The sequence below is a fragment of the Bactrocera latifrons genome, unplaced genomic scaffold (genome assembly GCF_001853355.1).
Source record: "Bactrocera latifrons isolate USDA-ARS-PBARC rearing strain unplaced genomic scaffold, ASM185335v1 scaffold_29, whole genome shotgun sequence".
NCBI classification, from domain to species: domain Eukaryota; kingdom Metazoa; phylum Arthropoda; class Insecta; order Diptera; family Tephritidae; genus Bactrocera; species Bactrocera latifrons.
Genome location: NW_017536518.1, coordinates 647,205 through 674,736, shown reverse-complemented (window position 1 = coordinate 674,736; position 27,532 = coordinate 647,205). Strand labels below are relative to the sequence as shown.

Genomic DNA, 27,532 nt, shown 5'->3' with positions numbered 1-27,532 from the left:
ATAGCTACTATGTATATAAAGTAATTAACCGACTCCCGCTTATTTAATATACATAAGTAAAAGTGGTCTCTATTCGTTTCAGCCAGTTAAATAACTCAAGCGTTGGTCATTTATTGTACTTATGCCTAATGAAGTGTTAAGTATTACAGTTAGATTCTATAACCGAAAGTAAGAGTTTATTATCAAATCAATAAATTGCTATCTTTATAATCCAATCCACACTCGCTGAATATTTCACTCTTGAGAATTTTACGAAATATTTGTTTGTGTTCTTAATGTAATTTATCTGTAATTATAACTAAAAATAATTGTTTGTTTTTATCGTTTTTTTTTGCAATAAATGAGGTCATTGAGTGTTGGAATGTGCATTGAAGTGGCACTTATCAGTTATTGGCCTTTATTGATATGCTTTATGTGTTGAGGTCTCCCGCCTTTCCATTGATTTTTCTTACGATTTATGCGCCTACGTCAATTGCTTTGAAAAACACTTTTTCTCATTTATTTATTAGCAAAGTAAACTAGACTGACTTGTCGATTCGCAGTACAAAATTGCACCTACTTACATATGAATATACATACATGAATATACATATGTATGTAAGTTTATGAATATACTTGCTGGCATTTGGGTATTGTATGCAAACTCCTATGTATGTATGTATGTATGTATCTACATCTACATTGCACATTTGTTATCAATGTTAATTTGAGGTATTAATTGTATGTATATACATATGTGTATATTATATTATATATATAAATTGAGGCCTATTCTCAGATTAAATTAACCTTATCAAGCTAAAAAGGTTAACTTTGTCATAAATCAGGTTAGGAAATTGCATTATTAGTTGAAGTGCGTTGGCAAAATACTTATATTTAAAAGTTACAATTTAAAAACACCGAAATTTCATATTTTACTATGAATGTTCAAATTTAATTTATTTTAGAATGTTCATCATAATTCGAAAAATATTCTTTGAAATTATTATTAAAGATTATCTTTTTCAAACATTATCCGCAGCTACGTCTCAGATAGTCTATCCGTTGAGTAAAATTTTCTATAACTCGTTTTTGCATTTCCACTGGTAATTGTCGAATGACACGCATGATGCTTTGGTCCAGGCCTTAATCGGAGCAAGATTGTCCGCATAGACTTAAGACTTGACTAGCCTCACTGGAAAAAAGTTTAACGATGGTGGGCATCCATTGATTGATGCGATGTGTCGGAAGTGCCGCTGTCTTGCTATTGGCGATTATGTTCTCACTGGCATAATTTTTGAAGAAATATGGACCGATGATTCCACCGGCTCTCAAATCATACCAAACTGTTGTTTTTATGAATGAAATAGCAGCTCTTGAATCTCGTCAGCTTGCTTTTGGCCCAAATGTGGCAATTTTACTTGTTTATATACCCATTGAGCCAGAAATCGGCCTCATCGACGAACAAAATTTGGCGCACAAACGTCGGATCATCTTGGAACTTTTCAAGAGATCATAAACCGAAGCGATGTGGCTTAGGAAGGTTGAGCGGCTTCAGTTCTTGCACAAACTGTATTTTGTATGCTTTTAATTTTAGATATCGACCTCGTAGCTAGGCAGGTTGACACGACTCACGCGAGATCTGTCAATGAAAAGCTATTGAAAAAAAGTACCTCTACATGGATCACCCGGTATAATGTTATTAAAATGTTATAGTTAAAGCTTCAAGTAGCTTGTAATTAACTGATCGTGACGATAATACAGTTAGCGGAAGTTTATGTTTACATCAATGAATACTCTTATTCGTAAAAAATCATCGTTTCCGATTCGTGAAATTAAGATTGACGTAGGGCCATACCTAAATTGGGTATTTACGTGTATTCTGAATAATTTTTTAGGAGAAATTTGAAAGGCCTAAACCATGCTCCATAACCTCATAAATGCATACGTATACAGGTTTGGGTCTGATTTAATTTTTCTTTAATCCAGAATAAGTTCTTATTTTTGTATAACCAAAAATATCATTCATCTTACAAATTCTTAATTTCTTGAATCTCTTGATTCAACTTTTTTTTTGCGTCGTTTCAATTTTGGCATTCGGATGCCTTTTATGTTTGCAAAATTTTATATTAAACTGGTTAGTTTTGCGTCACACGCGCATTTCGTAAGCCAAAAGTGAAACGAGGATGATTAACACAAGAATTTCAAATTTCAAAAAATACACACCGGAACACATGGCAAAAAGTATTGTATGGCCAGGTTTTACATAATATATTTGATTGCACAGTTAATCGTGTTTAATTTATTAGGAATTATGTTAGCACAAGGCTAATAGCCGGTTCTTCTTGAAAATTATACACTGATGAATTGCAGTTCATAGAAAAAAATATTGATTACTACATATCTTCAAGCTATTTCAGGTTTGACGAAAATTAAACTGTCCGCATAACTGTGGTAAGAAAATGAAATAATAATATTTAGAAAAATGCAAAAAATATAAAAATCTTGCAAAATTACTTCTGAAGTTTTATAAAAGCGTTAATGCCCACCTTTTTTTTTTGCATCCATGAAGAAATTTCTTAATTACCGATTTTATGACATGCCCCGTTTCATAATTTGCTGCGCATATTCAGTTTTTGTCATCATAACTCCAAGTAAAGTCGAATGTAGTATACTCGTACTATATAACTAAGTAGAAGTAATGGAATTATGTGCACGCGCTGCATCCTCTTACCTCTAAATTGCATAGTTTTATGACATCTCTGGTTTATGCGTAGTTTTTCTGATGGCTTTGAGTTGTATTATCTTTATTTCCCGTTCTGTTGACAATCAGTCACCACTTGTTAGCATTTATAGCAATCCCATTGGCTCTTCTGGCGTGTGTAATGGATGCGTCATTAATTTAATTTTTGCGTTACATTCCCAATTTGATATCGCATTTCTCTACATTGCTATCCGTAAAGCTACATTAACAAGCTGAGTATACATAGTATGCGAGTATATAGTATATTTGAGAAAGTATATACAGTGTGGTGGAAAAGTGATTGTCCACTTTACAACCCTTTTCATTTAATGTTATCCACTGTTGACAGGAAATGTTAGAGAGATGGCAAGAGAGCTCGACATCTCTCGCTAGTTCGTTCGAAAGATTGTGGTGGATATTTTGGTTATGAAACGCGTTCTTGCTCGACTCGTTCCGATAAAGCTAAATTTTTTTCAAAAAGTTTACCGTAAATAGGCCTATTTGGACATGTTTTATCGCTAGAGAGCATTATGACTGCCTATCACATCGACTTTTATGAAATGAGCGGAAACCAAAAAGAACCCGCTCAAAAATCAAGGTGTTCATTCTTTTTTCGATATTCCTGTTTGGTACATCATGTTTTGTTCCGGAGGAACAGACGGTCAATAAGGAGTTATATTTGGCCGTTTTGTGGAGTTTGCGTGAGAACATTTTTCGAAAACGGCCGGAATTGTGGAAAAAAAAGTTCATGGATTTTACACGATGATAATGCACCACAGCAACGAGCTATGATTGCGACCGAATTTAAAGCTAAAAATGACCATCGATCCATCTATCAACCAATGTATTTACCAGGTTTGACTCCGTATGATTTTTTCTTGTTCCCCAGATTGAAATTGCCACTCGGTGCAACCCGTTTTCAGTCTATCGAAGAGATAAAACAAAATTCGCTAAAGGAGCTGAGGGCCATCCCGAAGAGGGCTTATGAAAATGTTTCGAGGACTGGAAAAATTGTTGGCATAAATGTATTACATCTGGTGAGGATTACTTTGAAAACGACAAAATAAATATTGATGAATTTTTAAATATTTTGTGTTTCATCAAAATGTATATATAACATCAACCACAATGTTAAAGCACGACTCAACAAGTCGATGAAGTATTCGTTATTCAAATTGTTTGATTTTTGTACCACACTGTACTTGGGCATCTCCGCTCAGAATTTCTCATATTCACTTGGCTTTAGTTACTTTCTTATATAAATTTATGTAACGCCATTAAAATAAATTTATACTTGTGGCTGTGTATGTATGTATGTAGATATATTTGTACTTCCACATTTGCCATGCTTAATATAGCTTAATTAATGTTAATTTAATAATCTCTTTTGCATGAATGAACTGATGGCGTTAGTTTTAGGGACACATAAGGAATATACATACATAGCCAACAGTCACACAGAGCTAGATCAGGCAAATGCGATGGTTGGGGCACGATATTGGTTCAAAATTTGGTGAAAAGCTCACGAAAAATCTATGCAGTACGCGACGGTGCATTATCGTGGTGTAAAACCCAAGAGTTGTCGGACCATAATTCCGGCCACTTTTACGAGTAGCTTCGCGCAAACGCCGCAAATCACTGAAATAGTATTTCTTATTGACAGTTTGGCCGATCGAAAGGAAGTCGGAGTTCACCACACCTCGATAATCGAAGAAAACTGTCAACATAACCTTTATTTTTGATCTGCGTTGACGTAGTTTTTTCCGCTTCGGCTCATCTTTGCCACGATATTTCCGGGTCGCAGGCAAAGAACCAAGACTCATCGCCAGTAATACTACGTTTCATGACATTCTGGTAATCGGAAAGTATTGTTTCACAGACGTTAACGTCACTCTGTTTTTCGAAAAAATTGAGTGATTTGGGAACCATTCACTTGGTTTCACGTGGTTTCACTTTCATAGGTCCAAAAAGATCTTTCAAAAGTTTTTTACTAATTCCTCCAACGACGCCCTCAAGATCTCTGACTGTTAATCGTCGATTCTGAAGTACTAACTCCTTTATTTTATTGAGGTGTTAATTATCAGTTGATAGCCGACCTGGACGTAGTTCGGAGTGTACGCGTTCTCGACCCTCTTTGAAAAATTTGTATCAATCAAACCAATTGTTCGCTATAAACAGTTATCACCGAAGGTCTTTTCTAACATTCCGAACTTTTCGGCACCAAAAATTCAAAAAAAATATGTTTCCTTATTAAGTAACGTTAATTGTACTTGGGGGCTTTTGTAAAACAATCTGGTTACGAAGAAGTAACAAAACGTTTTCTGTTGGATGCAAATTGTTCTCCGGTTTTGTTTTCCGATTTAGTTCTGTGTAGGGTATTATAACATCCGTGCTGCCGATGTTAAGTTAAAATTTCAATTATTCTGAAAATAAACAATGTCCGCCTATGGCTCAAGTGAATTAAAAAAAAAAAAACTCCTACTGGCTATTGATATTAATTATCATCAAATTTAATTCCGAAAAATTAAATTGACACTTGGATCTTTTTTTTTTAATTTTCGAAAATCAAGTTCAGCTTTTCTGCTTTGCTTGCACGATTGCGTTTACTTAAGTAAGCTTCCAATTTTTGCAAAAACAACAAAAAACTTCTACAATCAACGCAGTTCAATGCTCCAGCGAGATACTTGTTCTGCAACTCATTAAAGGCATCATCTCATTTATATGGCTTTTGCGCCTTTAAAAATCCGAAAGCGTTAATTTTAAAAATCGAGTGATATTAAAAACAACTTTTACTGCAAAAGGTGTTATAATAAATTCTACAACTTTACTGCTGTGCAAGCTTCTCATTTTTAAGCGCATTCAGTACTGACTTGCGCCGGGAAGAGGTGAAGTACCCGTGTGTTTGCCGGGTCCCTACAAAATAATAAGCTTAAACAAAGAACAACGCCAGCTGAATGAATATTTGTACATGTTTTTTATGAGCAATATTTATAAAAAAATAAATACATACAAAATTCGTATATTTTTAGTGCTATATACATACATATTTACAATACTCGTTTTTGGTTTTATTATTTTAATAATTTTTGGCATAATTTGTATTCTTCCTTGTGAATGTTCAAACTCGAATTACTATTATTCTATTAACATTAACCAATAATAAACACATAGTAAAAGTATATATATTTTTTGTTGTTATTGTTGCTATTGATTGCTATTGTTTTTGTATATTCTAGTTTTCTTCCGTTCATTGACACGTCCGCAGCGTAGATAAATAAGTACATATTGTTTTCTCATTATGGGCCTGCATGCCAGCGGTCAGTCACTTTTTATCATTGACGGCAACTACAACAACAACAACAACGGCAAAAGCAAAACATGCTCGTCGCTGATATTTATATGCTAATTGTGTCATTTAACTCACTTCCGACTGTTTTAACAATTTATAGCGTAATTTCAGTTGATGCGCATTTAATTTCATACACACATATAACGTACATGTGGGCGCTCGTCAATAAGAGCGCCGAAAATTATGCTCTAAAATAGTTCAAGGTGTATCCGCAATTGATCGATCGAGTTTGCATTGCTTAATATTGGCAAATTTTTTTTTTTTTTTTGCTTTTGTTTGAAAAAATTGAAATATTTAAGATTTTATTATTAAATAACAAGAAAAGACAATACAAGAACTTGATATCACAGCTACATACATATATGTTAGTGTCTGATCTGAATAATTTATTCCGACTTTAGGCAATAATCCCACGCCGTAAGTTTGATCATTCAGTTGGTAGCAGTTTATACGGCAGCGGAGATTTGGCTTGAGGTTCCTAAACTTCGTGCCAGGGAGTTGAAGCTGTCTAAAGAGATCAAATCCCTAGGCCTCACATTAGACTCAATCTTACAAGTGGAATTAACACTGTTTAGAGTGATAGTGATAGTGATCAAACAGTCAGCGATGCATGATGTAACAGAGGGCTTTGGCAAAGGGAAAATAGTAGAGTGATTCCACGCTCGACYTACTTTTGAAAGGCAGCACTATCCAGTGCTACACTGACGGAACTGGCAGCAGGTAACAGGAATGCGCCACGCATTATTGGGAGGTTAGCACATAGCTAGGTTTAAAGATATGATCAACCTTCCCCCGAGACTAATTCCGTCTCCTTGTCACACTCTATACTGGGCACTACAGACTCAATAAACACTTTTCCAAAATGAGCAAACTTCCGGTTTAGCGACAGGGAACAGGAAACTTCACAACACCTTATTCTTAATTGCCCAGCATTTTGTTGATGCAGGCTCAGGGACCTAGGATCCATTTACGTGGACAGGAATCACATCATCTCCATCGGGCCCTGCAAGCTCATGGAATTTGGTTTTCTCTGGTTTCATAAGTCCTCGATACTATATGAGGTATTGTCTCTTGAATATCATTTGCGGATAGTGCTAGTTGGAGATATTGGATAGTTTTTTCGATCCAGTTCAAGATTGCAAAAATGGACCCGCAATTTGTCCGGTCAAAGACTGTTTCATGTGATCTAACTTCTAATCGGTTTCCTTAGAAGTTCTTATATACCTTAGACCTTCATACATTAATCGAATGTATAATCCAATTACCAACAATCAATAGCATCGAAAGAAAGTTTTTGCAGTAAATCGCCATCTCCCTAAATATCAAAAAGGTGTGGACCAACAAGCTAGTTTATAGATTTCAACCTAAATTTATAAATTTTTTAAAATAATTTTTTCTACAGTAACAATAGCCATTATAGTCTTAGTCTCTATGCATTTTTCAACCTCAAAACGTGAACCGAATTCTAATTTATTCTCAACATTTTTCTTTCAGAAAACTATTCTGGACAGTATTGCGAAGGAGGACACCAATTTTACCGGCGATGGTTACACCAGTTTGGCGATAATTTATACGACATTTTCGCTATGCAATTGGCTAGCGCCGTCCTTCATCTCATTCACAGGGCCACGAGTGGCCATGTTGGTGGGCTCACTCACCTATACGTAAGAACAAACCTTTGAAGGACTCAAATAACTGTTTATCATTCACCTTTATTTTCGCAGGCTTTTCATGCTCGTCTTTCTGTTTCCCTCCAATTGGCTGCTCTACCTGTCGAGTGGCATTTTAGGCGCTGGTGCCGCCATCACTTGGACCGGTCAGGGTAACTTCTTGGCACGTTGCAGCGATCTTTCCACAATATCACGCAATTCGGGCGTCTTCTGGGCGCTACTACAGTGCAGCATGTTTTTCGGCAACATCTTCGTCTACTTCCAATTCCAAGATAAGGAACATATTGATGCGGCCACACGCAGCATGGTGATTGGTGTGCTGACGGCTTTAGCTGTACTAGGTATAGTATTCCTGGCGGCATTGCGTCCCATGGAAGACAATTCGGTGGGCACATCGGAAATTCAGCGCCAGCAACAACAACATCGTACTGGCTGGGGGAGCGCAGTGTATGCGCTTAAGTCGGCTGGACAACTCTTCATCACCCGAGATATGCTGTTACTTAGCGTGGCTTTTCTCTACACCGGTAAGCTTTTATTGAAGTCAAGATTTCGCAGCTCAGTTTAAGTAAAATTTTCAAATAATTTCTTACAGGCATGGAATTGTCTTTCTTTAGTGGCGTTTATGGTCCCTCCATTGGTTTTACGAAGAAGATACACAATACACCAAAGGAAATAGTTGGCTTGGCTGGCATTTGTATAGGCGCTGGTGAGGTGTTCGGTGGTGGTCTCTTCGGCATTCTCGGCAAGAAGACAACACGCTTTGGACGCGATCCCATCGTTATTGCTGGCTATGTCATACATATGATTGCATTCTTTCTGATATTCCTCAATTTGCCCGACAATGCGCCATTCAAAGATACCGAAGACATCTCGTATATGGATCCGCCACGTGCATGGATTGCTCTGTTATGCGCTTTTATGTTGGGCCTGGGCGATGCCTGCATGAATACACAGATCTACTCGATGTTGGGTGGTGTGTATGTGAAAAATTCCGTGGGCGCCTTCGCGCTCTTCAAATTTACACAGGTTTGCTTCACGAATATTATATAAGTCTTATTATTGTAAGTAATATTTTTCCCCTATTTGCTTTCAGTCTATTGCTGCCGCCATTAGCTTCTACTACTCTTCACATCTCGGCTTGCGCGCTCAATTGGGTATTTTGGTTGTTTTCGGCACAATAGGCACAGCCTGCTTCTGCATCGTGGAATGGGCGGTGAAGCGACGACAACGAGAATCTCCGGAAGACTCCAGAACTGTCTCGCAAGACTCGCGTTCTGTTTCATATGATCAATAAAATAAGTTCTTCTTCTCCTATAGCGCTCCGTAAAGCTCAACTGTATGTGGCATATGCGACCTGATCCGACAACAACAACAATTATGAAGCTTATGAACAGAAGCAGAAAAGTTAAATATATTCATATACATATACACATATATATTTATAAGTAAGTTGAAATCGATATTTGGTTTTATGTAATTAAGAACTTCGAAAGTAAGACATTGTTGCGATATCGTAATGTGTACAGTGGGTGCGCAAAGTATTGTATTTATATATACATTTGTAGATATATGCAAATGTGCGTTGGCTTATGTAAGTAGTGTTTGGTCTTCCGGGACAATAATTAATGTCAAGCTAAAATACAAAAGTAAAGATATTGTTATATATTGTAATTCACTAGTGTAAATTTTCGGCGCATTTTTTATGCGTTTAATAATGATATTGCAATATTTTCCATTTGTTATAACGCCAAACTGCATATTGTTTGTTTTAGATATGAGTTTTTTATATATACAATATTTTATATATATATATATATTAAAAAAAAAGAACACAAGTTGACTATATGTATTAAAAAATCCTGTTTGAATTTAGATAAATGTAAGTGTATGTTTGTAATTGTTGTATATACATATTATTATAAATATATGTAATAAAAAATGTTAGACCATAAATATTAAATGATGAAAACACGTTTTCGTTCGGTAGAATCGTTTTACAAATACAAGTTATTGTTGTTTTGTTTAATTAGAAGTAAAGAATAATGTTTTAAAAATAAGAGCACATTTTATTTCAGATTTTTTAATTGAAGCTTTTAATCAGTTTTTTTCATTTTAGTTTGGACAATACGCCTATTATGCAATTAAATATAAGTACTTTGAAACATCAGAAATAAATAAATTCTCAAAATTGTTTTGTAAATAAACGTATTATATTTACCTAAAAATGTGAACTTTACATGAAATTAAAATTATTCCACAGCGAGAGGTGCCCCAATTTACTGGATATAAAAAATATTTCACAAATAAAAGTTCTTTATTTTAGGGTTAGAAGACCGAAAAACGCGATTTTTCTAGATTTTTTTTGAAAAAAGATTTAGTATTGGTAAAAATATCTATTTGAAAAGAAGAACAGCTGATTTCCGGGAGCTTCTCCCAAAAAAGACGGCTTACGGTGACAACTATGCATATCTCTGAACAGAATCCTCTGAAATTTAAAAACCTTCTAAAATTTGCGTGAAACCTAGAAAATATTCACCGGAACGCTATGATTTATGTGTGCCTTCCCTATATAACACTGTTGTTGTTGTTATTCTACCGGTTATTTAGACTGCATTAAGGTTCAGATAAGTTGTCACCGTCATTCAACTTTATAGGTCGGGGCACAGGGAGAGGGCTATCAAATATGCAGAGTTAGTTGCGCATGCAAAGAAATCGTTAGAGTCATGCGGGAATAAGTAGGAGTTTAATTTGCTGCAGTATCTAGAACGAAGCTGCGTAAGGGTCACTCTCGATTCTCGTGGCAACTCCAGCTCGTCGCCTGCAATGGGTGGTGGATTGACTGCAAGTACTCCATTCGCTGAGAGGATGTCAGTAAAGGTGTTTATGGCTCCATAAGTTTAGGATTATGGTCACTGTAGATTTAGTGGGGGACAGTGTCATGCTCCTTGCAGAGAAGAAGCGAGAAAGCTCGGAAAAAAATCGTTTGCCAAAAACTCCTGTAGTTGGATATCAGCTATCGGCAAAACGCGCTCAAACTAGCAAAAATCTGCTAGATGTCTTATTGTATTTACGCTATTTCACCTGTGAGGCTGAAGGTATGAGGTGCAAACAATCCGTGAGACCTTTTGGATGAGGATTACCATTTGATGCTCTTCTTCCTCTACTCTCTTTTTGTCGATACTATTTTAGGCGCTGATATAATCACTCGAGTTATCTCTCTGGATGAAATGAGTTCATATAATTATTTGTTTGTTGCTTAAACACAATTACAAGTTTCAATTCACAGATTGATCTCACAACCTTTGCTCGATTTTTTATTTATTACATACAACTATTATAACAACTACTATTTCCGCCTAAATTGGTATAAAGTGTTCGCAACAACAATATTTACGCATAACCAGTCCAGTGGCAACGCCAGCGTCTAAACAGCTGCAACACAGAGTCGTATTGACTGGTCTAAAGTGCTCGCTGTGCTTGTGTGAGTGCGTTCGCTTTGAGCGATTTTCAAATGCAGGGCAAGTGTAACGCTGTGTTACTTTGTGCTTTAGTCAAACGTTAGTTGAGTGCTAATTCGCTGTTGGTAATGTTCATAATAAAACGCTGCGGGTGATTTTTCGTGGCTGAACGGCGCTGCATTGGCATTTCTTTGCACCCACCAAATCGAATAAAATGTTTTTCCAATTGTGTTTAGTTCTTAAATCTTGCGGCGAATTGCAAAACTGTAATAATTTGCTTTAACGAAACTCGTCCGCTTTTTTTTAAATTTTATTTGTAGTTTTCTTTTTGTGTTTTTGTGAATCGTTTATTGAAATATTAACAGCAGTGGCTGGAAGTGTGTGCAAATGCAAACAAATCAATTAGCACATTCAGTGCAGAGCAAAATATGTATGTAAAATTATCTACACACAAACATATTTACATACATACTTGCGCGTCTGCGTTATAATATTTATTTATGTGTGTGTGTGCGGTATAAAAAGTGAAAAACAAAGTGTAAATTCGTGCGAATAACTGTGCCAAAGCGTAGGCAAATTTTCAAACATAAATCTTGTACGAAGATGTGGTTTGCTGTTGCTTTCTGATTCTACGCTCGAAAGCCGTGGCAGCTGTGAAGCGTGAATTTCTGTGCGGTACTTCAAAAAGTGCCCAAGGTGTCTAAAGTGTCGACTGTTGGACTGTTGCTGCATGGCGTTCCAATTGGTTGCTGCCGCTGCCGCGCTACTGCCGAGCAGCTAAACGACCATCAGGTAAGAGGCCTTGGTCATACAAATTTGGGCTGTGGTTTGCGCTCTAGGTCGTGGCTAATGAAAATTATCTCGTGTGCTTAATAAATCGATGACCATTGATTGAAATGAGCTCGTTTAAAAATATACAACACACATTGGCATTAATTTGACATAATCGCATTTGTTTATTAGCATTTTTATTATTTCTCCAATTTTTACCTTTCCCGTACGACTTGGAAATAACTGCAACGAATGTCAGACAAAACAAAATTCAACATCGATTTATACATTCAAACAGCACATTCGTTTTGATTTAGTTTTTTTTAGACCAGTAAAGCTCTCAATTTTGCCGCAACTATCTGACGTCTGCGTCTGTAATTATGTATTTCAATACTTATATATCCCCATATGCCAATACTAATGTTTGTGTGCAAATACCCGTCGAGCGTTTGTTGGCATTTTACGTTATTTCGTTTTCGAATCTCAGACATCTAAATCTAACTTTGTATCTATCTGCTCATCCACCCGCAACTGTTGCCCTCAGCGACCAAAATACGCTGCGCTGTTTGTGCGCTCATGCTCACTTATTTAATATGTGTAAGGTCGTTTTCGCTCATAAATACAGAGGCGGTACAAATGGGAAATTTGCCTCCATGTCGGGGAAGTCTTAATTTTTGCTGATTATTTTATGGTTAAAATGTGATTTTGGTCAAATAATCGGTCACAAGCGTCGATCGACGAAACGGAGCATTATCGTGCAATAAATGCCAACTTTCATCTTCGCGGTATTCGGACCTAACACTTTGAATACAGTACACCAAACCTTTCAAAACTCCAAGTTAGAATACCGAATTAACGTTTTGGCCGGGTGGAAAAAATTCAACAAATCAGCATTGTCTTCACTTTTGACTTCTCCATGCGCGATTTTTGGGTTTCGGCTTGTTCGGTACCTTCCATTCAGCACTCTGGTGTTTCGTTTCGGGATCATATATTGTAAAAGAAGTTTTTGTCCTTTTTGACCTCTTTAATGATGTCCATCGAATGTTGGATTCTGAGCAATTTTTGGTCGTCAGTCAATGTGTGTGGAACAAACCGTGCACACACCTTTCGTAAGCACAAATGTTCGGTCAAAATGTGATAAATCGATGTTTTGGAGATGTTCAATTCCATTTTCATGAATTTCAATGAAGATTTCGGCTGTTTTTTTGATGAATTCACGCACAGTTTTGATGGAATATCCGGTGATCACTGATTTTGATTGGCCCACATGTTCATCGTCATTTTTGTCCTCACGACCACTTTGAAAACGTTGAAAAGACTCATGCACTCTGCTACGAGATAGGTAATTATCGCCATAAACTTGTTGCATCAATTGTAACGTTTGGGTAAGTGTTACCAATTTTGAAACAAAATTTAATGTTGGTTCTTTGTTCGAAGCTCATTTTCGCACCGATAATACAAACATACTGGTTCTTAAAACGCAATAACTTCACTTCCAATCAATGAAAATAGCAGATTCTAGCGCACCAGGCGACATATAAATGGCGCCACCACGGGGCGCTAGATTCAAAAAGTCCTGATTACTTTGGTAAACTCCTATAAGATGTTTTTTCCAAACCTAAATCAGTCGTATACGGTGGCACCGTATTAGTTGAAAATTTGGTGAAAAACTCGCGGAAAGCCACGCGGTATACGACGGTACATTATTCGGAGTGCACCGCACATCTATAATCAATGAAAACTTTCAATATAACCATGCTTTTTATTCTTTTCTAGATCCAGTAATAAATCCGTTTCATGACATACTGGTTGTCGGAAAGCATTGTTTCACAGTTGTCAATGCGACGCTGTTTTTCGATAAAAAATTGGGTGATTTTGGTACCAATCGAGTTTTTACTTTTCTTAGTAAGTCAGTAAGATCACTGACTTTGAATTTTTATTTTATTGTCATGTTGAAATACGTGTTTAAATATAGTCATTCAATTCAATTAAACTTGTTTTTGGCCTGACCCCTCCTAAATTTCATTTGTGCAGCGCCCATGTTAAAATGCGCTAACACACCCATCTATGTATTTACGAATGGGAGGTTTATACATAAATACTATGTATATCATCAAGGTTCTTAATTTTGAAAAGTTGTATTTTCCACGCTTGTCTATTTCTTGTGTTGGTTTTGTATTGGTTTTTGTTTTTTTTTGCTTTCCAATTGTCTTCAACTATTGTTCTTTTATTGACACTATCTACGCGGACTGTGAGCATCAAAAGCGGAAAAGTCCACAGTTCGTCGCACAGTGACTGCCAGAAATAGTTGGAGGGGAAAATAGACACAAAGCGGTGCTTACAAATATACATACATATAGAAAAGGCGATGTGCATTCAAAAATTCATTCATTTGCCGCTGCATAACAACAAACATATCTATGTATGTGTGTGTGTATACAAATTTACATTTGACAGCCAGCGGCGATTCCATTTGTCGGGTCAATAAACGCTGAGCGTTAATCGCTGGTCGCCGTCGCGGCGCTTTTTATTTGTGTGATGTCAAATGAGTACGCACACATACATATAGTACTTATGTGGATGGCTTGTAAAGTGTAGCGCCTTTCGGCAGCTCAACTAATTCGTTTAAGTATGTAAATAATAACAACACTAATGCCATTTAGTAATCCCCTACAAATATATTGTGAGCACAAACATACAAAAATATATGTATGTGTGTTTGTGTGTGTGTGTGTGTGTGTGTAAGTAGTTGCTCCCTAAGCACGCTCGGGATGCTCCTTGTGTAATTTATTTCACTGCTAATGTCTACACCATGTGAACCACTTTCTTCATCGCGTTGGTTGCCTCTAATTTAGAAGTATCAGTAAGTCAATCAAGGTGTGCCGCTGTGCAACAACTACAACTACAACAAAAAAACAACAGTAAAAAAGGTGAACTCAAAGACACAACGTTACATGAAAATTCAATGCCCTTTTCTAGCACAGTCTCCGCCACTGACCATTGTCACGAATTGTAAAACGCCTTTGTTGTTGCTTGCCACTGGTTTTCAGCGCACGGTTTCTCTTACATAAATTTTATTTATGCTATTTTGTTAGAAAGTTTCACACAAACTTCCTACACACAACGTGAAAATGTTAATTCTTACTTTTTTTTTACTGTTGTTGTTCGCTTTTTACTGCTTTTGTTTTGGCTTTTAATTCACAAGTCGCGCGTGTCTTTATGATATTAGTTAATTGCTTGTGTTGTTGTTATTGCCATTGCCGCCTCTTCACTTTTTATTTGGTCTTTGGTACACTTTTTGTGACAACAGCAGCAGTGTTGTTGGTTTTTGCTGTTTTTGCTTTTAGATTATTTGTCACTTTTTTGTAGCGTTTATTATACGCTCATTATTAATTAGTTTTTTGCTCATTTCATTTGCTTTACTCTATTTACACAGATATGTGGGTATATTTGAAATCAGCTGACGTTGCAAAATCCCACCATCGCTCACCCGTTCAATAAGACATTTTCATTTGTGTATGTGTGTATATGTATTTCTGAAATCACTGGCTTACGATTGCGGAATTCGCTGATTCCTCGTCGTTTATTTTTACGGCCATTTTTTCGTTTCTTGCTGACCGTTAAGTCGCACGACTCGAAAATTGTGTCATTCGGTAACGGTTTTTAGCTGAGTTTAAACTTTTCTATTCGATGCTGACGATTTTCATTACTTCATGCGATAACATTTCAATGGCGAGTAACTATACATTGCACATACATGCATACATATTTACTTTTTTACATATATAAACATCGTACATTAAGTTGAAACATTTTTTTTCTTAAAAGAGAGGATTTTTATGTTGTCAGATATCACGAAAAGTAAGGTTATTAGTTAAAAAATTTATATTTGAAGTCGTTAGGGAAAATTTATATTTGAAATTATTTTTGGTTTATATACTGAAAATGTTATATTATTACTTAAAAATGGATATTTTAAGTCGTTAAGGGAAATCTATATTTGAAACGATTATCTTATTGCGAAACGTTTAAATTCTGAATATGTTCTATTATTAGCTAACAAGGGATATTTTAAGTCGTTAGGGGAAATTTATATTTGAAACGATTTTCTTATTGCGAAATGTTTATATATTGATGAGGGTATATTTTTTTTGTTACTATCGTTATTGCTTCCCGCATAAACTCTTAATTAAGACCACCCTTAATAAGTCTGTGAAAAAGATTGAAAAACCTTTCTGAAACACACAAATTTTAACATCTAAAATTGTTTGGACTCTCTTCCCACTTTATCGAACTATCAACAACTATTGCAGAAATTGCGACCACCCTAATGTATTTATTATTATCTACATTTATATTTATATATGGAGTAATCATTTGTTTGGAAGTTGATGGATCGCCATATAAACACAATGAAAATCTGCCATATATTTTTTGTTGTGAATGATTGTTAATTTTTATGGTTATTTACGCCAAGGTCATCTCTTTTTACACATCATGTTATACTTCGAAATTGGTTCATAACAATATGTGTGTATGTATGATGGTAAGTAAAACTAGCTTGATATTTATCGCTGATAATAAAAAGTAAACAAATAACGGCCTGAATGCGACGAAACACTTGAAATTTCTGGGCTAGTGGCAATGAACTTTCGTAAGATAATCTAATAATACAGATTGTTTGATAGAGAAGCCCCAGTTTGGTTAGATGATATTTTAGTTAGATGGTAAGTTAAGATCCATTTCGAGGTTCTCTACATTTATAAAGGAAAAACATAGAAACCTCAAACTTAATGGGGAATGTTTACTATCATTCGAAAAGCATTATTTGGCTTTTATTTTTTGCAGATTATCTCTTTCGAATGTTGGCCGCGGCTACGTCTCCATCCCTTGAGTTCAATTTTCGATGACTCGTTTGAGCATTTCGACTGGTAATTACCGAATGCCACGCGTGTTGTGTTACCCCAGGGCCTGAATCGGTGCGGGATTGCAAGCATAGACTCTAGACTTTAAATATTCACATAGGATAAAGTGACGCTTTAGATTTAAGATTTCGACGTAGAATGCGTTCCATACGATAGTCCGAGTTGCTGTGAATGGCGCCGAATCGACTCTCCAAGGTCGTCGTGTACACTCTTAGCTACGGCTGCTATATTTTCTTCACTACGTGCTAAACGTGGTCTATTCGGTCGAATATTTTCCAATAATGGATGCCGATTATGTTGACCATAAGTTGAGCTAAAACGTGTGAAACATATTCTTTACAGAATGTGAATTTTTATAATAAAGTTGAAGTATTTGTCGTGCTAAGTAGTATATTTGATAAATCAAAAATAGATGATCAAAAGTTTCAGTTAAAGTAGGTCAACATTTTTTCTGAATATGTCATCTATACAGAAGGAGTCTTTGCTCAGTTATGATGTCATTTTATCAGCTTTATCTTTTGAAATTTTGCAAATGTGATTTTCTCTGCAAGAAGCTACTCATTTGTCGGAACTGCCGATATCGGACCACTATATCACATAGCTGACATACAAACTGAACGATCGGAATCAAGTTTTTGTATGGAAAACTTTCACATTTCACAATGTATTTTCACAAAAGTTGACACAGGTTATTTTCTAAATCAACAATGTAATCTCCGAAGAAATTGTTTAGATCGGTTAACTATGGCATATACATAGCTGCCATACAAACTAAATGATCGGAATCAAGTTTTTGTATGGAAAACTTTTACATTTGACAAGATATATTCACGAAATTTGATGTAGATTATTTTTTAAAGCAACAATGTAGTCTCCGAAGAAATTATTCAGATCGGTTAACTATATCATATAGCTGCCACACAAACTGAATGATCGGAATCAAATGCTTGCATGGGAAACTTCTTCATTTGACGATATATCTTCACGAAATTGGGTATGAGTTATTGTTTACAGAAATAATGTAATATCAGAGAAAATTGTTCAGATCGGCTGACGTCGTATCGTCACGAAATTTGGCATGGATTACTGCTTAAGGTAACCATATAATCACCAAAAAAATTGTTCAGAGCGGATTACTATAGCATATAGCTTCCATACAAACTGAATACATAGTTACTAACAGAAAAGCACCTGTAAAGGGTATTTAGCTTCGGTGCAACCGAAATTACGTTTTTTCTTGTTTTATATAAAAAATGTATACGTTTTGTGATTATGAAGTGAGTGGAAATTTTTAACGAGGGCTTTAAAATCTATAAGCCCTCTTTAAAATTACTAAGAAATGGCAGAGGGGCTATTTAATGCCAGAAATTCCTCCCGTGAACTCACATTTTCCATTTCGCTTAAAAAAAATACTTTCACTGTAACTAATCTTATCGCACTTATATGGTTAAGAATTATATACTTAAAAATTACCTCAGTAGATATTTAGCTAAATTACCTCACGAGTGCTTACGTAAATAAAAATAAGCATACAAAAGTATAAATAAATATAATATATAATAATGCGAGGTAATTAGATTTATGAACTGGTATATTTTTAAATGAAGCACTTATCATAAAACAAAATTTTGATAGTACCTATTAAGCGCGGAGACGTTTTAAAATACTATATATACGTACTGTATATAAATGCTGAACTGAGTCATACTTGTCTGTCTCTATATACACAAACTTGTCTCTCGGTGTTTGAGATATCGATCTGAAATATCGCACACGTCATTCACTCTAGAAAAGCTGTTCATTTGTGGGAGCCGTTGATATCGGACCTTTATAGCATATAGCTTACATACAAACTTAACGATCGAAATGAAGTGTTTGTATGGAAAGCTTTTTCATTTGACAAGTTCAAGAAATTTTCCCTGGGTTATTGTCAAAAGCAATGACGGAAATCAAAGATTCCATTTTCTATCCAAGAAATTTTCCAGATCGGATCACTATAGCATATAGTTGTCATATAAACTAACCTATCCGAACGGAGTGCTGTGAAAGGTTAACGATCTTTCTTCTGTTTTTATTTCTTTAATAGAAACTAAAATTTTTAATTTAAATCTATCCAAATTTAAAACTTACTGAACCGGCATTTCGAACTGCCAATTATGTCACAAGAATTCCAAGAGTAGCTATTGGAGCATAGTCTCTAAGCATAAAACCAAATTATTTTTAAACGCTTTCAATATTCTATTTCAAGACACAAAACGCATTGTCTTTTTATAAACCATTGTATTCTGCTGCCATTTTCAGCTTTTCGTACCCCTTACAGCTTGTGGCAAATTGTGTGAAGCAAAATTCACTTTCAACCACATTCCTTGATACATATTTGTACACATATATTATATATGTATGTGTATGTACGAAAATGTGCAAAAAAATTATATATATTTTACATATGTCGCATGCGTACTCATATATACCCTGTGGGAAAATCTTGAATTCTTCTTGTTGTGACTTAAACATTTTAAGAAGTAATGATTTCCAGTTAGGTGTTGGTATAATGCATGGTTGCATAAGTTTTGCAAAACAAAAATTGCTTACATACCGCAAGCTATTAGGCATGGATTCTGATAAAGTCAAAATGAGGGCAATATATATTTTAAATGTTTGATTCATTATACTTATTTGGCAGAGTTTTCCCCGAACTAATTTTATTTGTAATGAAAACAATAAAGAAATTGTTGTACAAAGCATTTCATTTGTAATTGTATCCCATTTAAAGAGTAAGGCCAAACTGTCACACTACTGTAGTGTCTTTCAAGCTGAAGTGGCGGCCATCAAGGTAGCAACAGATGTACTTTTTCGAAGTGTGGTTTCTTTTAGGGAGGTTCGAACAGAATGGGAAAGAGTAGGTTGCTCTGTCTTCATGCACTCGGTCTCTTCATCTCTGGATCACTGGGCTTCGTGTGAGCTCAGCAAGCGCTGGTAAGCAACCAGCACTGGTAGGGGCCGCGTTGAATACTCTCAGAGCTGGAGTGCTTAAATTAATACGGAAGATATGATCCAGCCAGCGTAGCTGTTGTCTCTCAATTCGCTTAACTATGTCAGTGTCCTTTCATCGACTGTAGTACTCGCCGTTGCCAATGCATAAAGAACCATAAATCTTTCCAAGAATCTTCTCTCCAAAACTTATAACACCAATTCAGCAGATGTTGTTATCGTCCACGTCTCTGCACCACATAACAGGACGGGTCTGATGAGTGATTTGTAGAATTCGGTCTTTATTCGTCGAGAGAGGATTTTACTTTTCACTTACCTGGTCAGTCCAAAGTAGCACCTGTTGGCAAGAGTTGTTCTGCTCTGGATTTCGAGGCTGACATTGTTGTTGGTGCTTTTTCCTATAGACTCTTTGTCCCATTCATACATCAGCGACAAGCTATCCAGCTTGATTGTTCGCAAAGCCAAGTATAGCTTGGTGCGCTTTTTGTTGTTTGTTGCGAATAAAATGACTGCGCGAATTTGGCATTGGATCGGTTACTATATATGAGTACTCATATTGCCTATATATAAAAAAAAACTCGCTTGTGGGCGCTACTTTTGAGTGGAGTGCGGTGCATGGAATTTCCATTACAAAACTAGTTTTCGCTGAATGCATTTGCTCCCCAGCAATGCATATGTGTGTGTGTTTCCGCGTAATTTCGCTTGGCAGAACGGTGAGAGGGTGCCCTAGCGCGTACTCCACGATATATGCGGTGCATTTTTCATTTAATGTTTTCAAAAGCGGTTAGCTATATTCACTCGCAAGCCAAGGCAGCAAGGCACATGTGAGCATGCAACCGCACATACAAACATGCATGCATACGCGTACCGACCTAAGTGCCATTGCAAAATGTATGGGAATAAGCGTACGAAAAGTGACAGCTGAGCTATGCTGACTTATTAATATGCCAGTCTGTGCCTGTATGAATAGGTGTGAGTCTTTTGGTAGAGCTGAATTTTCGAAATTTTTCCCACCGCACTAATTCGCACAGATTTTCACTTTTCCTGCAATGCCAAGCATGCTTGAAGCTGCCTATGCAATTTTAATTTATTTGCTCTTTTGCTATTTTATTTGCGATTTTTTACTGTGAAAAATTTCTGTTTTTTGCATTGGCGGTTTTTTCGGTTTTTTAGCGCTTTTATTTTAAGCATTAAACCTATGTCTGTGTGTGTGTTGGCGTGCGATTCTCGCTTGGCGGCGAAATCACCGCATTTGCCTCAAGTGCAAATCTCGGAAATTCGCTAAAGAATGCGGTCGCACCGGTATTGACTGGGCGCATGTCTTGTGCCACCAAGTTGACATTAATACACTTAGCTGCGGTGTAGAGTCGCGAGCATGTAAAAAAAAAGCAAACAAAAAAATTAAAAAAAATCCAAAATAAAGTTAGTAAAAACTAAAAATGTGAACACTTAAACATACATACATTGGCTCCTGCTCATTTTGGTTTCGAAGCTCCATTTTTATAATTTCCATTTCAACAAATTTTGTCCATTCATTGCCTGGCTGTCTGTGCCTATGAATCTGTAACTGTTCCTGTGTTAACTGTGTACTCTATATACATATGTATATATGCATACTATATGTATGTATGTTCGTACTTGCCACAAATGGCACGATCATACCATGAAGGGTTTTGCTTGAAGAGTTTGTGAAGAGTCCACTTCAGCTTGCTGAATGCCACATTGTTCGGCTCATTATACGAATTAGTTGCGAGTGGCGAGCGCGTAAAGTGAATCTGTAATTATGGCCGGAAAGAAAATAATAAAGAAATGGAGATTTTAAGCATGATGGAGGGGAAATAAAATATGAAAACCTGAAATTATAAACAAAAAAAAACTTTGTAATACTTTGTAAAATAGTGTAAAATATACATACTATCGCATATGAGTATATAAGTATTATTCTTAACTTAAGGAGGCTGATGAATCAGCAAAACCCTCAATTACAGTGTGAAGAAGGGATACATTTACATTTTCCGGAAGTAGAATTCGGTAAAATTAGAGGTTTTATGGCACTTGTGTGAACTCTAACGGATATACATACATAGAAATGAAGTATATAATAGAAGATAAATGATGTGGCGTTTATGTCCTACGCTTCCCTTTTATCTTTCGGTATTAATAACATAATATATTTAAACTTAGTATTACACGTTTGATGAATATAAGGTTGTTATCTCTATTACGTATCTCTTCTGCGACTTTTAGTCGATTTCGCTTTAGCAAAAATTTAAGATCTTTTGGCACGAGTTTAGCATTGACATGCTTTATATCCAAAACATTAACCAAAATGTGTTGATACTATCCAAAATCATAGTGAATAGATGTTGAGATCCTTAACAGAGGTAGATAGACGATTCGCGTATATAAATTTATAAACGTCATAAACAAACAATTGCCCAATATATGCTAATTTACATATGGAGATCATACTTGATCTTCTTCTCTGCTGGCGTAGATACCGTTTACGCGATTATAGCCGAGTTACCCTTTTCATTGGGGGCGTTTTTCACATGGCAGGTGCCAAACCCACTTTAGCTCGCCTTTAAATGGATGTTCTAACGCTACCCAGACGATACTTGGTCTAAGACCGAAAGTCGTGAGCTGCTTGAGCCATATGTAAAATAATCGTTTTTAGCCACTTCCAAGAGAATGGCAATAAGGGAATTTCCTCACTTAAGTGAACTTGTACAACTAACTCCATCATCCCATCAAACTTTACACAAATATAAAAAAGTTGGTACTAAAAGTTTTACCTTAGAAAAGGTAAAGATTTGTATCAATACGGTTTGCGCTTGCAGCTTAAATGGGACCAGTCAGAGTCAAATTTGATCAGATGGTGCAGTTGTTCCCAAAGTCATAAATATGACGTACTGAACCTCATTCACTTATACCTGTATTCATATATGACTGAAAGCGTTTAAGCCCACTTTTTATGGACCAAATTTAACTCTGGAGCCTTACGATAACAATATTAATAAAAACTACACAATATAAAATACGTCGACTCAAAACTATATTTTCAAAATCGGTATATTTAGAGATATTGCCGCCCAAAACCCTAGCCAGCGCTGGCCATTATCGTAGCTCAGTTCGCTTTGAAAGCGTGTTTCCCAAATTATAGTGTTTTTTATTTTGGTACGACTTTGACAAAAAATGTTACTGATCCACAAAATATCGGTTTTTTAGACATGAGCTGTTTTGAAAATTTTGTATAAATGAATATGTGCTATTTCGGCAAGCCATCGTCAAAGATGAGCTCAAAATCTGACTGCGAAGGTACATACACCTACACCTTAAATTCGAAATTTCGATACACTGACTTACTCAAAAGGAATAGAGTAAGATAAATAAGAAGTCAATATCTTGTGCTATTTTCTAAAAATACACCCAAAGAAAGCTACAACACATTTCTAAGAACTAAACTGAAACGTGACTCCGGAGCTCCTCTACACATTCAGCTCTGCTGTTCGTTGTGTTGTGTGACATAAATGCGAACATTTTCATTACAAATAATTAGTACCTGTTATTAATATGCATGCATACACACACACTGCGTTATGTGTGTTGCATAATCTGTAAAGCATCGGTGGTCGATTATGAACAAGTGTCGGCTTGAGGTCTCTATACCTCGTATTGTTTACTCGGGCAGCTCTAGAAACGCACAACAACACCTGCGACTGCCGGCTGCGGTGTGGCGTGTAAATGTAAACAAATTGTAATGCTAGAAGCTTATTGACGCCCTATAAACAAATTAACAAAAACAAGAAGGCAACAACTAGTTAACCAAGCTATGAAAAGGCGTGAACTGGAGAAGCGTATGAAAGAGTACTGACTACAAAGCGGGGTTCATTAAACCTCATCGAATGCAGGTGAATCGGCGACAAACAAATTGCCATGCAAGACACGTCCAACGCCATGGCAATAGACAGGTAGACATTAGGCAGGAGGCGAGAGACAGCTCCTAAAATACACAGATTTACTACTAAGTATAAATAAAGTGAGTGTGAGTGTGAGTGTGCGATTTTGTAGTCAAGTACCCATATATGTATGTGTACGGGTCCAAACGCATGTCAGTCCAAATGTCCATCAACGAGTTGCTGAGCCGATTACTTAAAAGCAAAAGTAGCCGAAGGTGAGCGTTGGCAGGCGTTGTTGTTTTTATTCTCATTTTTTATTCGTTTCTATTTTCTCCTTGTCACTGTTGTTATTGTTGTATCTAATTTGAAATGAAAGTAGCAGCGTCACTGCAAATTAAGTATTTAAACGATTACCCGGTTTAATGCGAGTTCAAGGCGCTCAAATTAATTTTGTACGACAACAACAATGTATTATACAAGTATGTACATAAGTGTGTAAATGCATAGGAAAACGAATGAAAAAATATTGAAATAAAAATGCGGAATCAAAAGGAAATCTCTTAAATAGCATTTCCCGGTGCCATTGTTAAAATGCTTGTCACTTAAAGTTAATAATTTTAATTGATGGGATTTTTTAAACGTTAACTTCGGCTGCACAGAAACTAATATACCCTTCACAGGTGCATCTCTTTTAGTAACTCTGTGTTCAGTTTATATGGAAGCTATACGCTATAGTAATCCGATCTGAACAATTTTTTTGGAGATTATATTATTACCTTAAGCAGTAATCCATGTCAAATTTTGTGAAGATACCACGTCAAATGCAAAAGTTTTCGCTTGAATGCGATCGTACAGTTTGTGCGGTAGCTATAAGCTTTAGTAAGCCGATCTGAACAATTTCTTCGAAGATTACATTGTTGCTTTAGAAAATAATCTATACCAAATTTCGTGAAGATACATTGTCAAATGTGAAAGTGTTCCATACAAGAACTTCAGTTTGTAGGGCAGCTATATGTTATAGTGGTCTGATAACGGCAGTTCCGACAAATGAGCAGCTTCTTGATGAGGAAATGACGTTTGCAAAATTTCAAAACAATATCTTAAAAACGGAGGGACTAGTTCGAATATATACATCGACTCAGCTCAACATACTGATCATTTATATATATACTTTATAGGTTCTCCGACCCTTCCTTCTGGGCGTTACAAACTTCGTGACAAACTTAATATATCCTCTCCAGGGTACGAAAAGGTCACACTTAAGACTGAGTTTGCAGCGGAACGGATTTAGGCTGCCGATTAACATAATACATACATAAATGTAAATGCTTTTGGATGCTCGGACTTTTTATATCCTGAATAGGGCATTTAATTTTGCCACATTTTTCTAACATCCAGAAGGAAACGTATATATAATTGATCAGCGTGACGAACTGAGTGGACTTAGTCAAATCTTCAGGCTTTGAGATATCGATATAAAATGTTGCACACAACCTTCACTCAACCGTAATCTAGGCGAATTAGGCAAGAAAAAAATTGGCAAGAGGTGATTAATTTATCGTTAACCATAGATTTAAAGTAAACGATCACATCAATATCAAATCGTTCAAACGAGATTTAGTTCTCGCTTTGAAATGCTGGCGGCTTTATGCCATATTTTAAAGCTTAAACTTATTTACAGGAGTTTGAGCAGGTCACCAGTAGACAAGTTCTAAAAAGATCACAAAATATATCTAATCTAATTACGGGTATGATTCTATAAACTGACTCAGTTAAGATAACGACATAGGATGAGTTGATTTAGTTGGAATACAAATTTTCGACTGGGTTGCATTGGTATAGTTGTAATAATAGAAAACAATACCCTAATAATATGCATAGCGCTTTGTCCAATTTTCTACACAATTGTTATAAGTCTCGGCTGGGATGGGCTTCAGTGCCTTTAGCGAATTTTTTCGATTTCGGCTCATTTTTAGAGCACTATTCGCGAAACTCTTGGACAGTCTCGACATTCTCATGCATCAATGACGTGTTTGTTAAATTTACTCTCTTTTGTGACCTCTCCTCAACATCGTCTTTAAAAATACTTAAGTCTCTCGCTACCAATTTAGTATTGGTACACTTGTTGCCCAAAATATTAACCAAAATGTGTTTAGTTGATCTATAAGAAATTTTAAGCGGGGAAGCTCTTTCCCACGCCAACGCAATAATTTTCTATTTCTTTATCTTATTCGATCATCTTTCACTAAGGGAGGTGGATTGGCGACTCACGTGGTGCAAGTTTTCGATCTTCTTGGAATACTTAATGTTACTCAATTATTTATGTTCGTAACAAAGTAATCTCCGCAAAATTCGTGTTATTTTTTCTGACATGATGAATAAGTCAAAAAAATTTCATCCGAACATCAAAAGCTTTGTACCAATCTAAAACAATTTTTTTATCGATTTAATTTGCGAGCGCAGTTTAAACGGATTAATCCAGGTCAAATTTGATCAGGTAATCTATTTTATTAAGCCCTTTGCCCCTATTTACAAATTCATTTATGCTTTCATTATAAAGTTACAGAACAAAATTCGAACTGTTTTACGAAAAAATTAATAAGTAATACTTCAATTAAAATATTTTAAATGTACATATAAAGTACGTATGTCTATTTTAAACTAAACATGTTGCTGCATACTCGTTTGTTCACCTAACGGTGGTACATGTCACCTAAAACTAATCGTGACATATACAAAAACAGCAATGAAGTTCTTTATTCTTGTGAAAGTATATTTCTTGAGATAACATATTCACCAAACTTGGTTTTCAAAAATCGATTGTTACGTGGATGTGCGGTGGAGACTCATGGAGTACGTTTGGATTGCTGCCTGCCCAATAACGCATATTTTGCTTATTGACGAAGAAATTCAGCCAGAAATGAGACTCATCGCTACAGATGATTTTTCGATGAAAATTCGAAGCATGTTGCTTAGCCCAATTCACGAACATACGACGATTCTGGTTGTCAAGCGGCTTTAGTTCTTGCGTCAATTTGATCTTGTAATGATGTCACAGAGGTACGCAACGGTTGAGAACGACGTGTGGGAGACTGATTTGGGTCTTCCTCAGTTGAGGCGCTAGCGGCAGCAATATTCTCGTCTCACTCGCACGGGAACATTTTGTACTGTGCCTGTGGATACAAATTTTTACACTAGACGCTCAATTGATGATCTGACAGAACAATTATGACTACTATAAATTGGACGTAACGCTCTTGAAGTTGAGGCCACTGACTCCGAATTTCGCTAGTAAGTTGTAATAATTTCGACACGTTGTTGGATCCTATATCTATCCCTAATGAAATGGCAAACCTTAGTAAAGAGAAATGTCAAAACAGCTGAAAAAATATGGCGCCGTTCTATTTTTGTAGCGTCGTTTTGAAAACCCTAGTATCTGTATTTGACTTCTAGCCGAAAATATTGGAAAATGTGTCAGATTTATAATTGAAACTCCAACAGAATTTCTTTTCTTTCTCTCTTTTACTATGTCTGTGCGCTACAAATGGGTTGAATCGTGTCAATACTTCCTTTAGCCTCCATTTACCTAATATAGAGATTTTCAAACTTTATATTGCATATCGGCCAATATGATAGTTATCTTAATAAAATTGAAAGAGCTTGTTTTTCTTATAACGTTGCATATTTGTGCTTAGAATGAATGAAATCGGGTGAAACTTGCTCTAGACCCCATACAACTAGCAGGTC

At 36.0% G+C, this 27,532-nt stretch overlaps 2 protein-coding genes across 5 annotated transcripts in view; both read left to right on the top strand.

Annotated features, from left to right (window-relative positions):
* LOC108970210 (UNC93-like protein MFSD11) overlaps positions 1-9,528 on the top strand; it is a 21,294-nt gene extending 11,766 nt beyond the window's left edge. The window contains exons 2-6 of one of the 2 annotated variants that reach the window (XM_018935480.1): positions 7,566-7,735; positions 7,796-8,265; positions 8,334-8,767; positions 8,835-9,001; positions 9,059-9,528. In XM_018935480.1, coding sequence (XP_018791025.1) covers positions 7,566-7,735; positions 7,796-8,265; positions 8,334-8,767; positions 8,835-9,001; positions 9,059-9,068 — 1,251 coding nt within the window. In that variant the 3' untranslated portion in view covers positions 9,069-9,528. Of the gene's footprint in view, positions 1-7,565; positions 7,736-7,795; positions 8,266-8,333; positions 8,768-8,834 lie in introns of both variants that reach the window. The other variant, XM_018935479.1, reaches the window with a different exon arrangement.
* A 1,771-nt stretch (positions 9,529-11,299) lies between these two features.
* The window catches only part of LOC108970207, a 52,405-nt gene continuing 36,172 nt past the window's right edge, over positions 11,300-27,532 (top strand). For all 3 annotated transcript variants that reach the window (XM_018935469.1, XM_018935467.1, XM_018935470.1), the window contains exon 1: positions 11,300-11,991. The gene's annotated coding sequence lies outside the window, so the exon portion shown is untranslated. The remainder of the gene's footprint in view (positions 11,992-27,532) is intronic.